Source organism: Leptidea sinapis, chromosome 32 (genome assembly GCF_905404315.1).
Source record: "Leptidea sinapis chromosome 32, ilLepSina1.1, whole genome shotgun sequence".
In the NCBI taxonomy this organism is placed as follows: domain Eukaryota; kingdom Metazoa; phylum Arthropoda; class Insecta; order Lepidoptera; family Pieridae; genus Leptidea; species Leptidea sinapis.
The window spans coordinates 5,742,192-5,757,613 of NC_066296.1; the positions used below are offsets into that span (position 1 = coordinate 5,742,192).

At 32.7% G+C, this 15,422-nt stretch overlaps 1 protein-coding gene across 2 annotated transcripts in view; it reads left to right on the forward strand.

The window, feature by feature from the left end:
• Positions 1-15,422, forward strand: part of LOC126974442 (uncharacterized) — a 72,729-nt gene that overhangs the window by 35,089 nt on the left and 22,218 nt on the right. For both annotated transcript variants that reach the window (XM_050821934.1, XM_050821935.1), the window contains exon 3: positions 10,978-11,067. In XM_050821934.1, coding sequence (XP_050677891.1) covers positions 10,978-11,067 — 90 coding nt within the window. The remainder of the gene's footprint in view (positions 1-10,977; positions 11,068-15,422) is intronic.

Here is a 15,422-nt window from a genome sequence, read left to right on the forward strand (position 1 = left end):
CGCCCGTAGTAAATCAGATTTCCAAAGTAAATTCCTCATAGAAGTAGAATAGTACGTGTCACAAAAGTGACTCTGACTCTGTTATATGAGTTTGTTTTCTATTTGGTGGACGGGATCAAAAGCTATTCAGTCTCAAACATTTCCCATACAGTTATATTGAAAATGAGGTTTGTTCACTAGAACGTACCCATAATAGCCATTTTGAACTAATTGGTTTGTTTACAAGGACGAGCGGTTCGTCACTGGTAATTACCATAACCACTTTTAAAATGATAACTCTTTACGATTCTGTTAAGGTAAATATGACAAATTTGATTCAGCATATTCTTTATATTCTGATAATATTCATTCTCTTAGCATCAAATGATCTTAAATAAAATAAGCCTTTATTGCTGTTGTTTTTAACTTAATTAACAAAACATATTAAAAGTTTAACGAAATATCATTAACTTAATTTAACTGGGTGCTATCGTCGGCATTCGGTTATTCTCCCCTTGCACCCGCTTGTCTTTCGATAAAGCCTTCCTCTAAGGCTTTCCACTTGCCTCTATCTTTTGCTATACGTAACCATTCTGGACCTTTCTTAAAATCATCTTCACATCTCTTTGTCTGTCTTCCTCTGCTTCGCCTGCTTTCTCTGGGGTACCATTCGGTTATAATTTTGGTATATTTCTCTTTCTTTTCTCTCAACATAATGTTTTGAACTTTTTTGAACTTAGTTATCCCTTTTACCTTTTTATCTGTACTCTATCTGTTCTTGTCTGTACTCTCTTAGCATCAGTCGATCTTAGCTGTCATATAAAGCACAAATAGTATAACAGACTGGCTAAAAAATTAAATCATACTAACTGCATGATATTGTATCCGCTATTGTTGTTGCGCGAAACATTATTTTATAATAGATATAATAAGTCGCGGGAATTTCATGTTACCACATGTCATTAAAAGTAAAACTTTGCTGTCTGTTTCCAAGCGATATTTAGTAAATTGTGATACATTTACATAAACGACAACAATATTTCTCTTGCGTAGGTGTTTACGAGCCATTATTTCACAATTTCGCGACTCTTAGCCAACAATAAATTAGATTTATCGAATCAAATGCAACAAAAGATTCGCTAATATTACTTAAAATATCACTTTTACTTTTTTGGTCTAGTTCAAGAATTGTTTTAACATAAGAATGTGGACAAAAAGTGACATTTAGGACATCGTTATTTCGATCGTGATAGTTAATAATGGACTTCTTCTGGACTAAATCGATAAAATATAAGTCTAAATAATTATTATGTTTAGCATGAAAGACATTAAACGTTTTCGTTGAATATAACATTCAGTAGTCTTTGTAAAAAATACGATAATAACTTATAATTTGTCTGCAATTGATTTCTCTTTTCATTTCAGTGAGTTATTTGCAATTGGGTTACGTTATTTTTAGTTATTATTGTGCTAAACAACATTGATAGTTTTGTCATTGCCTTTATATTATTTTTAGATTTTGTATCTTTTGTATCTCTGGTAATGTATACCTTCAAAATTCGAGATTTTTAGTTGAATAATATAGTTCACGACAAGTGCAATCATGATTTGGTGATAATTTACTGAATGATGAAACACAATAATGCTTACACATTACTGCTTCACGGTAAAAATAGTCGCCGTTATCATAATCTAGTCGGTATCCTGCGCAAAGGAGCCTCTTACTGATTTTGATTTCGAGCACTGGCGATACTTTCCTTGAAGATGAAGTCAAACGAGCGTAAAAGGTGGAAAAAAAGTCTTTTTGCGTATTATTTGTATTTAAATAAATTTGTAATTAAAGCTCTGTGTATCTACGCTCTGCTACGGGTAAAAAGAACACATTTTTTTCAAAAGTGGATCAAGATCGTCCTCTCAATAATAACGGATTGAACCGGGGATACCGTGGCTCACCACGGGTGGTCCTTCGAACCGTTAACTATCAAGTCAATGGTTTGAAGGACTTATTAACAAATTGAATAATTCAAACTTTTATGAGTCATTAATAACTATATTTATTTAAATTTGATTTACTCACAATTAATCGGTGTTTGTACCTACAAGTTTCGGACCAATCGGGTGAGTGTATTAAATACGCGGTCGCGTCCCGTCTAGCACTGCCTAGACGGACTGAGTAAAGTGGATTTAAATACCGCTTTATATGATTCTTCGCATAATACGCCATTTTACGCCAGTGGAAAGGAGCCCTGAGTGAGAATGATAAAGACGAAAAGGAGTCAATTCCGATTTTGTCATTAACCCGGACATTAGCAGCTGTTAGTGATTTTGACACCTTGCAGCTTCTTTAAATCAAAGCAAAGATGCACTAAAGTTAAATTATGCTGAAAATCATGTTATTACATCAAAGCCTTCCTATCAAACCAATATAAGTGATCACTTTAAATAACGTAATTACAATTACACTATATATTAATTTAATTATTTATAATGTAGTACGTTTTATGTCACTATCCCGCATAATATGCTTTCTGTCTTATATGTTATAAACACGTTGTTGGTTGGGACCCTGTGACATCGTGTTAAGCGTGATTTACTGTAATTGTTTTTTTATATTATATTATTAAGAGTAAATATTCATGCGAACGAATGTGGAGTATTATCATCCACAGGGATCAAACTAACCAATAGAATTCATTGCACGATAAAATTTATGTTTTCGTCAATTTGGTCATAGTGCGTTTCCAAACAAGTGATGCCTCCTATACCGCGGTAGAGGGGTTTCGCGTAACAGGAACAAGCTTTATACGGGTTATTCTATATAACGTGTTTTTATGACCTCGTAATTAGTAATACTAATAACTAATCACAATTCGTAACAAGTATTTCCAATTGTTTGCCTAGTATTACTATTTTATTTATGTTATTTTTATTACACAAATTTTATAAAATAATTTAATTTTGTAGTTAGACAATTGACACAACTGTACAATTCATTATAAATTTCACAGTAGAGCAATTTATGTTAGAAATCCCCGCGTTATATGCATTTGAAGTCGCGTAATATGAAACAGCGTTATAAGCATAGGTAGGCGTAATACGAGACAATTTCTATATTTGCATGATAGTATTGCGATTATCCCTGGTTCGTACGACGAATGAATGGTGGAAAAGGACAATGCGATAGAATCTTGAAGCATGTATATCTTTGTAATAGTATTATTAGTAAACGAAATATATAAATTGGAATAAGAAGATATCAGTAATAGTTATTTATGCAACTGTTGTGTAATAAGGGGTATCAAAACACGAATGTGGGTGTGTGATAATAATATCACATGAGTGTTTTAATACCTAATTATCAACAGTTGCATACAAGACTATCTACACCCAGAATTTGAATTCTCTAAAAGTTCCTGAAACAGTTAGCTTACTGCTAACATTAAAACAGCCAGTCCTAGTAGTAACCTAATATCATCCATTACTGATTATATTATACAAATAAACTAAGTATTTATGAAAGAATTATTTATTTTAGTAGTAATTTACATTTAGTGGAATTACTAAAATTCACTTGAATATTATGTTCTTTTACAGCGTTTAAAATATCTGGCGGTGTGCTGTCAAAATTTGAATCGCTAATTTTTTGTAAACAAAACAATAAAATTATCGAAGAAAAATGGCGGGGATTCGAATAACCTACTTTTGTTTTACGGCGCGCGACGTTCTGGTAGTGTGGAACGCGGGTAAACGAAAATGTTCTTTTTTTGAAATTCATACACACACCACGCATCAAGCAATAAGAATGTGGCTGTCAGTTGAAACTCTTTGCGCATGAAGGGATGGAAAAAAGGGAGTGTTGTTATGAAATTTAGTACAACATAACAACACTCGTTTGGATGATGGTTATTAGGACATTGGGTGTTTTAATGTTGGCAATAAGCTAACTGCTTCAGAAACTTTAATAGAGGATTTAAAGCATGGGTGTAGATAAAGTAAGTAACACGCGGTCACAAGGCTTTGCTCCAATTTCCCAATCGTTGGTAAACCGATATAGAGATAAACAGGAATTGAATTTTTGCCCATTGTTTTGTAACCGCGTTTGTGAATAACTTAGCCAATTGTTTCTTGGTGAGTATATTGATAGTACGCATGTTACGGAATAATGTAGCACCTGCTATGAATGATGTTACAAATAAAACAAGCCGTAGGGTTGCGTAATGAATTATATAGAGCAAATACGGTCCTATAACTTAGCGCACGATAACATGGGGAACTAAGTCTTAGATTTTGTATGGCCATCTAATGGAATTTTATATTTACTACCGGGAATTCTAATAATATACTTAGTCTGGCCATAAATATTGTTACAATTAAAAGTAAACAAAATATTACATTTGAATTTGGAATCTGTCATTTGTATATGATTGTTCATTGAGTTTTATCATTTTGCCGCCAATACGTTGTACAATATCTTGCGATATAAAAATGGAGTTGGGTGATAAAGAATCGCTGTTATTGCATTACACAAAGTAGGTATGGAGCCAAATGCAATTTTTAAAACTCTCCATACGCTTGGTATTAGTGAAATGTTTGTGTCCCGGGCTACTAATGGGTAAAATGAGACCTCCTCTGTTTGTGACAAAAAAAGAAACGAAAGAATCGAACGAAAAAGGTGGTCAAAGCATTAAGGGAAATAATTCGAAGAAATTCTGTCCGAAAGCAAAAGATTTTATCTCGGGAGATGAAAATAGCACCTACAACCATGTCGCGTATTTTAAAAGATGACTGAGGACTTGCAGCCTATAAGAGACATACTGATCTTTTCTTAACTGATAATTTAAAAAAGAATAGGTGTAAAGAGTGGTAAAATCGAAACAACTACTGAAGCGGTACGCAAAGGGATGTCACAGAAAAATGTTGTTAAATTTTTTTTTTTACAATTGAGCAACAATTTAACAAAAGATAATGCCATTATTTTTGCTCAAAGATATAAGGAAGCTTCCCAATTAGTAGATAGAATGCAACGTGGGCACTATCCGACTACAGTGGTGGTTTGGTGGGGTATTAGCTATGAAGGAGTAACTGAGCCATACTTTTATGTAAAAGGTATCAAAACATCGGCACAAGTGTATCAAAATACCATTCTTGAGAAGTTAGTGAAGCCCCTTAACAACAACATGTTCAATAACCAAGAATGGTCCTTGCGACCACGTACCGGAAGACGCAGTGTTGGTAGGCCCCCACAAGATGGAGCGACCATCTGAACGTTGGATACTCCAACCGTCGTCGTGGAGATCTTTGCGGGAGGCCTTTGGCCAGCTGTAGACGTCTTCCGGCTGATGATGATGATGATAAGACTGCATTAGCAGATTTTTAAAACTGCGAATGGAACCAGACTAAAATGTAATAATATGTATTTTATAATAACGGTCGAAATTTCTAATCTTTTTCTTTCACTCACAAACATTGTTTTTAAATAACACAGGGTTCTGAGCAAATTAAATATTTCATTTTTATTAATTATTAACTGTGAACACGAAACGTTTCTAGACATACTAGAAATTTTGAAGGCGACGAATTGTTATTTTTCATCAAACTAGAAAAACGCTGAATAGATAAATATAATACTACTTAAATGGAAAATAATATTAAGCATATAGAAAAACTACAATACAATTTCTGCCATTAATTTATATTTTATATATTAATGGCTCTAGCTTTGGCATTGGTAAGTCAAACAGTACATTGCCCTTTTATGCTTTATCGAGATTAATTAATCGACGGAGATAATTATTTTACTAAAACCGGTTAAGGTTATAAAACTTTACAAACATTGATAAAACAATGTCAATTCACGTAAATTAATGTTATCTTCATCAGTTTTTTTGATAATATTATTTGAATTGAATTTGCTGGAAAATACACGAGCAAAGTCATTCACACTGGAAAATGAATAACAACATACACTTCAAATTTAAATATTTTTATTTAAAATAATATCACATATAGTCGAAAGTATAAAGTCAAAAACCTATTCCAAAATATTTTTCATAAAAATATGGTTACAATGAATATCGTACAGTAAAATTTATTATTTAATAGCCTTATAGGGGTCACTCCATTCCCAATCTGTGCCCTGTGGTATCATTAAGAAAGTCATTCTTGTTATAGTAACCTTTACCACACAAACGTATTGTAACAATTCTTTTGAATTTCGTAACACTTTTGTTTTGAACATTTTCTGGGATCTTGTTGTAAAAGCATATCACATCGCACCACAAAAAAATTATAACTCAGCTTAGTTATTAGTTTATGTATGTTCCTGGTGTTAATGTTATGGTTATGACAGTTTCTAGCAAATTCACTTATGTGCCTATGTACATAATATTATCAAGAATATATTGAGAGGCAACAGTCAACATATTTATTTCTTAAAATTTTGCTCTCAATGATTCTTGAGGACTATATAGCACAGATAGCCCTCTTCTGCAGCATGTAATTTTTACTTACTGTAGGTGAAAATATATTAACGATAGTATACTTATAAACTCGATTGTACAAAAAAGAATATTAGTAAAAAAAAAATAATCAAATGCACGTACTTATAATCATTTATGGAGATTTAAATTAATCGCTTAAATGTAACTGCTTGTGGCGGCGACATGGGACGGGTCGTTCCCTTCCCTAAAATATGGTTGAGGGCGGCGATAGCTGGCTCATGCGTCATGCTCTGGAACGGGCGCTGCTTGTGGTGCTAGGATGATCCTGTTATTTTTATATATACACACACACACACACACATATATATATATATATATGTATAACTTTTAAGAATCTGAAGCCGAGCCTATAAATAATCCCTTATGAATTTTCATAAGCTCACAGATTACCTTTATTTATATAAGTTGTGTGTGGATGCATCTACTGTACTCAATAACTTTTGTTCTGTATTAATTTACATTTACTTTTTTGACTTACTCGTGTAAGGCATTTACTATTTGACGTTTGAGTATGTTTGTTGCATCACTTTACATATTATATTGTAATGATTTGTAAAACAATGGAAATGTAAATCTTGATTTAAAAGAGTGGCAATGAGTTTCTTGCTACTTCTTCTCATTAGCTCAACCCTTTACGAAGTAGCAGTAGATTCAATAAGATGAAATATTTTTTTTGACATTCGTGAGTGTCATTTCCGTGACCTACATGAATAAAGTGATTTTGATTTGATTTGAATCAAAGGTTACATTGTAATTTTTAACATTTAATCTAAAATAAATTAGTTAAAGTCTCATCAAGAAGTCATAACGAACAACGCAATGACAGGTGATGTATTATCGAGTTACATTCGAGATGGAGGTGAGTTGTTTGAATAAGAACTTAAAGGTTTGTGGTTTAATTGACTATTCATGGTAGTGCATTCCATCTTTATCATTTCATGCAGCTAAAGTTCATCGTATGATTTTATGTAATATGTCTGGTGCTTAGTGCCTTAGATATTAAATTATACTATATTTCATTATTGATATTATATTTTTTTAAGAAAATAAGGGATGAGACGAGCAGGACGTTCCGCTCAGATGGTAATTGATATGCCCTACCCATACCAATGCACTGCCGCTCAGGATTCTTGAAAAACCCAAAAATTCTGAGTGGCAGAACAATTGCACTCGTCACCTTGTGACATAAGATGTTAAGTCTCATTTGCCCAGTAATTTCACTAGCTACGGCGCCCTTCAGACCGAAACACAGTAATGTTTACACATTACTGCTTCACGGCAGAAATAGGCGCCGTTGTGGTACCCATAATCTAGCCGGCTTCCTGTGCAAAGGAGCTTCCCACTGGTTTTTTTAACTTAATAACAAAATGATTTAATACAAACTACAATTGATTTAAAAGTATATTGTAACCGGCGGTAGCTAGACATTGTATAATAGTATTGGTTACTCTATCACATGTATCTCTCAGATACAACAATTGACTACGAGTACTAAGTATTGTAGCTATCTCTCACCCGTAGTTAGACTCTATCACAAACTAAATAACAATTATGCGTTTCGTAACACTCGTGGGTTACGGGTTACGTGCGCGGAAGCCTTCGAATTAGATAAGAGATAATAACTTGAAAATAGATCAAGACTATTCCGGATACATTTAGTCGTAAATATAGTACGTGGGTAACACTGAAAATGTTTAGAACTGGCCAGTTAGAAACATTGCTAATGGAAACTTTTTTTGAATTTCAATTTTAGAACTCTTTGGTAACCTAATGTGGTATATTGCATTCATTAACCGACTTCAAAAAGGCGGTGGTTATCAATTCGATCGGTATTTTTTTTATGTATGAACACCGATTACTCTGAGATGTAATTCTGCTTTTGTTGGATGCGAAATAGATGCCATTTGGTCTTATAAAAATTTGACATAGTTCGGCCCAGCAGTTTTAATTTTTTGAGCATTTTTATGAAAATTTTTGTCTACCTGGATGACATAATTGTATTTGTATTTGGCTTTTATTTGGAGTTTTCATTCAGGTTGGTTATATATTATTATTAACTGACACTAAAACGTAAAAAATAAAAAATAACCTACGTTTAAAAAAACCGACTTTTTTTTTATTTGTCATTTGTTTTTGTGAATTGGCGATTAATCTAAAACGCTTGTTACACGTAAAAATAAACTTGATAATTCTAAGACACTCCGAAACAGTCGTTTATTACTTCCGTCGACCTTAGGGCGACTAGGACTGCATCCATATGCAACAAAAAAAACTACGTTTAAACAAACCGACTTCAAAAACTGAAAAGTATCAAATAACTAAAAATTTAATTTCATACACATCTTATGCAAACCTTTACCTTCAATATTAATAAAATACTATTATTTATATCTGCTACCTATTAATAGGTTTTAACTCGGTGCCAAGCTCTAAACAAAATGAAACTTAATATTATAAACGGCTTACTTACTGAAGTTAATAAGGTTGTCTGGTCACTGCGTGGCTATCCCGCTCAAAGTCACGCGTGGCGAGTGTAGGTACTTACTATTACATTTGGCTTGGCACCGACATCAAAGCTATCAATATGTAGCACAGACTAATAATAGTATTTTATCAATATTAAAGGTAAACGTTTGCATAAGAGGTATATTAAATAAAATTTTTAGTTATTTGATACTTTTCAGTTTTTGAAGTCGGTTTTTTTATACGTTTATTTTTTATTTTTAGTGTCAGTTAATAACAATGATTAACCTGAATTAAAATCTCCGTACACAAAAAACAATTATATCATCCACGTAAACAAAAATTTTCATAAAAAATGTTCATAACATAAAAACTACCTACTAGGCCAAACAATGTAAAATTTTTATGGGACCTAATGGCTATATCTATTCCACATCGAACTATTATAGAAGAATTTCGTAAACAGAATCATAAATCTCAGAGTAATCGGTGTAAATACATATAAAAATACCGATCGAATTGAGAATCTCCTCCTTTTTGAAGTCGGTTAAAAATACAATAAAATTTATTCCTGTACCCACGTGACACTTGAAAATAAAAGTAAATACATACAATTCAGGTTTATCTTTAACCATGATGATATACAGGGTAGTTTTTAGAGAAGCGGCGGTAATGGCCAAGTCGGAACCTGTAAAACTTAGAGAAAAGTCGTGAAAGGAGTCATGCCCTCCCTTTATAAGAAACAAATAACTGCATACATATTTAGTTTTTTAAATATTCTTCAACTTTTGACAGAAATCGACCCGAATGATTTTTCAAAAAAATTACATCCTGTTTTATATCTCCAATGGACTCTGTTGCTGATGAGGATCAATCTTTGGGAAGTTTCCGATTTGGCCATTATCGCCCTTCTCAAAAAACCACCCTGTAAAAATTCCAGATTTTGAAGTTCAGGTGATTTTAAAATCTTATTCTGTATAAACATATTTGAATTTAAAATCTGCCAAGATTCTGCGGATTTCGAATAGGCCAAGTTGTTTAGGAGATTTAACAAATACGACTTTAAGATCATTTAAAATTTTGTTTTGTACAGTTATAGCGACAGGTAGAGGCCGGCAACGCTCTTGTGATTCATCTGGTATTGCAAGAGAATGTGGGCGGCGGTGATCACTTAACACCAGGTCACCCGTACGCTCGTTTGTCCTCCTATTCCATAAAAAAAGAGGCTGGTGAACTGTAACATAACTTAAAATGAAAGAATTCATAATATACAATGCTCCAATGTATCATGGAAGATAAAACTTTGTAATAAATTCTCATAGTCTGATAATTTACGTGTGACTTACGTAGTCTACGAGTATACATCAACGTATTACTGAAATACTTATATTGTTTTGATTTTAATTAGGTACAGCTTAGTTTAGCTTGATCTGTCCAAAAATTCATACATCCTTAATTTTATAATAATAATAATAAATCATTTATTTTCAGGCATTTCAACCACAGATCTACAAACAATCTTAACTTAAATTACATTACATTGTTGAGTTTAATTTGATTTTATTTAAATTACAGACAAAAAATTAAGATATGTGATAATAACAATTAAAAAGAAAGTAATTAATAATAATAATAATTAAATACACAAAAGAATCCATTCTAATTATTAGTAAAATATCCTGAATTATGTTAGTATAATTATAACTAAACAGGCACATGAAGCCGCATAAATGCCTTTATAATTGGCGCATCATAATGACTAGCAATGGTGATGACGAGTGATGTTAGGTCTAACCAGCAACCTCTTCAGCAATCACGCGGTTCTTTTGTGTTGGATGGCATGGAAGCCGTCCACCCCCGCATCCGCGAACATTGCCGAAGCACTGCAAAAGCGGGGCAGCCCCAACATCAGCCTGAAACCATTGTTGTACTGAACGCGAAAGGCACTAAGCGTTCTTAATAATTCTTGATCAATGTGTTTAATATGTTTTGAGTTATTAAATAATAGGATTCTAATTGCTAATTTTTATTACAGGCAGGCAGTCGCGTACAGGTGCCTGCAACCAGGTTCACCTGCGTGGGCAGACCTTCTGGGTACTATGCAGACGTGGACACCGGGTGTCAGGTAAGATTATTGCAACGAAGTTCCTTATGAGAGGATGTGGAGGGGTACCCTACCGGGAAAAAACGTCCGGAACGTAACTCTCTTCTTGTACGTCGAAGCGTTGCTACGCGACAATATCTTGTGGTTTTTTTTATGAAAAATGAAATCTGAGCATCACTACAATTGCGCTCGTCGCCTTCACATATAAGCTGTGTTACTTATAAACGCGAAGTAAAGTTATTTCAAGTTTAAAACTTTTTGTCCTTATCTTACCTTTGCCACTACAGAATTACATAACAGACATAACGCTATATGTAATAATAGAAATATAACCCTGCGTTTATTAGTAAGACTTATGTTATGAGTTTTGTTAAGTTTCATTTACCCAGTAGATAATTTCACTAGCTACAGCGCCCTTCAGAAATAGGCGCCGTTGTGGCACCCATAATCTAGCCGGCATCCTGTGTAAAGGAGCCTCCCACTGGTAAATGCCCTAAGTCGCGTCTTACGACTCCCTTGCCTGGGACTTCCCTATTCTTTTTATGCCCCGAGGAAGCACAGGGCAAACTTTATGCACATCTGGTAATGAACTTCACTAAAATATATTTTTTTTCAAGTAGGGTAACACTGAGCACTTTTAAAATAATAAGTAATTTAGTTTTAACTTAATTTACCAAGTCTACTAAAACTAAGAAAGTGACCATAGGTTTTTCTCTATTAAGAAAAATACACTATGTTCTTGTGTTCTTTACACTTAGTACATGTTAGTTTCACTATTTATGCACGATATTTCACTAGTTCTTCAATACACTAACATAAAAGATTAAGTAATTCTACCGAGTCTTCTCACTAGGTTCATTTTGCTGGATAGAATCGGCGTAAAAATGTCGTCTTACCACATGAGCTTCGACATAGTTTTGTATGGTCAGTATATCTTATCATTAAATACACTAAACTGACTATATTTTACATATTACTAGCTGACCCGACAGACGTTCTGTACATAATAAATAATAGAATGCTTTTTTATGAATTCGTTAAAAATATATCGTAACATCAAGAATTATTTCTTAAAATATGCTCGCTGTTGTTGAAACCACTGTTGAAACGAAATTGTTTCACAGCAGAACTGTCAAACCGTGTGTCAATAAATTCTCTCAAAGAAAATATGTCCATACAAAACAAATATTGGAAATAAAAATAATTATGGGTCCCAAATCGAAATAAAAACTATCCTATCTCTCAAGTTGGACTAAACTGCACTCCATGAAGTAATCCCCATTAAAATCCGTTCATTAGTTTAGGAGTCCATCGCGGACAAACAACGTGACACGTAATTTATATATATTAAGATGTATGTAAATATTATAGTCATGGTCCGAGAATACATAATTAAACTTATCACATAAAATGGTTCCGGCATGTTATTATAACTAATTAGCATAAATATATTTATAATTATCAGTACTTGCAATATAACATTGAACACATTCTTAAACCCATCTTGTTAAGTTCAAAGCGTCTTTTAATTGCAGACTTGTTCTAGTCCTATAAGGAAAAATATTGATATAATTAATGTAAATATTAATAGGATGCTTAGTTGTCTTAGGCGTTACTTTTCCAACTGTGTTTTGAAGGATGAACATTGAAAATAAAGAAAACATTACTTCCTTCGAATAAAGAAAAAGTTATTTGACGACCTTAATTTTAAAGTTTATTAAACTGTTCTTCGATGTCGAGTACCTACTAGTAAACAAATGCAGAATAAATATTTTCTAGTTAGTTACTAAACTCTTATTAAAAGTCGCATTAAAGTAAGAATTAAATTCAAGGCAGATAGCTATTGTTTTGAAATTGTCTCATAATTGCAAAATTATCTTAAGGTCGTTTTGTTCCGGTGCTAATCAAGATTTATTTTATCAATAAACCTCATCTATACATTATTCTTTTTTGATAAATTATAATATTGACACATTTTACACTAATTATTTTGCTTCAAACTAGCCTGTACTATGGTTGCAAGACAACGATATATTTAATACGATATACATACTTAAACATCCATAAATACTGTGATAAATACATAATACCAACATCCATGACCCGTAAACAAACATCCATATATTTCATTCGAACCCTATTATAAACATACAGAATGAACCTCTTGGTTTCTCAGAAAAGAAGTTCATTTAAAATATTGAACTGTAGGTAAATTAATGCCTAAATTTCACTGTTTAACTTTTTTTTTGCAAAAACTTTATTACCGACTTCTAACATTCTACTAGAAAGTAAAATATAAATTTAAAATATACCTATATCGTATTGACATTAGAATAGGTATATTTTTATGTGAGGTAGCAAACGGGGATGAGGTTCACGGGATGGAGAGTGGTGAGGAAACCACCCATGGACATCTCCAACAATATATCATATTTACTATGTACAAGTAACTATACTTCAAACTTAATACAATAACACTGTTGCACTAATATTACTTATATTTTATGTATATTATTCTTTTTTTTTTATAACTTTTCTTATTGTTTCATATATATGCATGATAATCCAAATAAAACTAATAACAATTAAGTTTAGTTAGGTAAATAATTCATAAGATTAAAATTTTAGATTAAATTAGAAAACTTTAATATTTAATTTTTTAACAATTAGGCCGAGGATTTTTGGACAGCCCTAGCACAGGCTCAGGTCTAATTGGGCTGCCAGTGGCAATCACCAGCCTTAAGTTTTAGTCTAATGCTTTGGTCTATAAGTTATGGTGTAAATGGTGTTCACTTTTTTAAGTCTCTAAATAAATAAATAAAAATATCAAATTAGAAAATAAGGTTTGTTCAAAAGAACGTGCAATTTGCGAACAAAGGCAGCAGATAAGCGAGAGAAGAAAGGGTCGTCACCAGTTACAATATTAATACATTCCATCTGCAACTTCATAGTGAATTATTGTCACTTAAAGCCGTATTAGTATAAAATGTAAGGTCTTTGATGGTAAATTACGCATTTTTTCTGATGATTATAATCTTGCTCAATTGGAAAAAAGTTGTCGACCTTAAGCAAAAGATATAACCGAAGATTACTGCAGCCATTTAGTCGGTAATTCGTTTCAAATTGTTCACGAACATAAGACTAATCAAAATGGCGTCGTAAAGCAGGATTGGTAATGGCAATCTTCGCTTATGTCGCACAACTACAATGGGGTTCACACGCTGCTGACTATATTCTACTCGCAGCAACGAATCTAATGAAATCTCGTCCTTGACACGCTGACTATGCGGATTTAAACTTTAATTCACGAAATGTCGACTATGTTATGGTAAGACATCTTAACAAAGATTAATAACATCCCATAGATTAATTGCTCGTTTCTAGTAGAGTGTGTAAAGCGTACTTAGACATTGCGCAGACTTTACCTACGTAAAACTTAGACAAGCCAATGCAAAAGTCAAGTTCGCGTTTTATTACACTCAGCTAAGTTTTACGTTAGTAAGGTTGCTCAGTTGTTTGAGTACGCTTTAAAGGTCTCAAGTTCTCAACTTTTACATCACCTGATACATATACCTCTTGCATTTCTAGAGGAATTTTAGGAGCATTCCTTAAATGTTTTTAAAAGCAACTAAATCTTCATTCTCGTATTCCTTTGATTGTGCACAAAAGTATGAAGATGGCGATGATAACATAGCATTGAGTGATACAATCTATTTAATCAACATCAAGAATAATTGCATAGGAATCAATCTCAAGAAAAAAAATATATAAATATAATTATTGCCATTTTAATATACACGATTCTATTAGAATATGTAATTCCTCTGGCGTTGCAAGAAATTATGAGTAGTGCTAATCATCAGGTGACTGGTGACAAAATTTTGTAACTTACTTGATGTTTTTAGTATACATAATGGGTCCAGTATACATAATGGGTCCATCTGTGTATAACAGGCTACCGAACTCGATCAAGAAAGATACAACTTCCACAACGGTCTTTAAGACACATCTTCGAAAATGGCTTCTCGAACATACGTTTTACTCAGTTGAGGAGATGCCAGTTATTTGACTAGATAAAACTTATTTTAGAATACGTAAAAAATATTTATTTACTTTATATACACAACAATATATAATTACACAATACTGTATTAGTGTGAGGTAGGACTTTCCTACCTATTTAAAATGATAATTAGAATATTAAATTGAACTATTTTTGTTTTTTGACTTGTAACATGATGTTATTAATAAATGATTTGATTTGATTTAATCGTTGTGCTAAATAATTACATTTAAATTGCTAAAACAAAATGTTATCGCCTCGGGTTCGTGTCCGAGATGCAATAAATAGAACTTCCACGAAGAAATGTATTAAT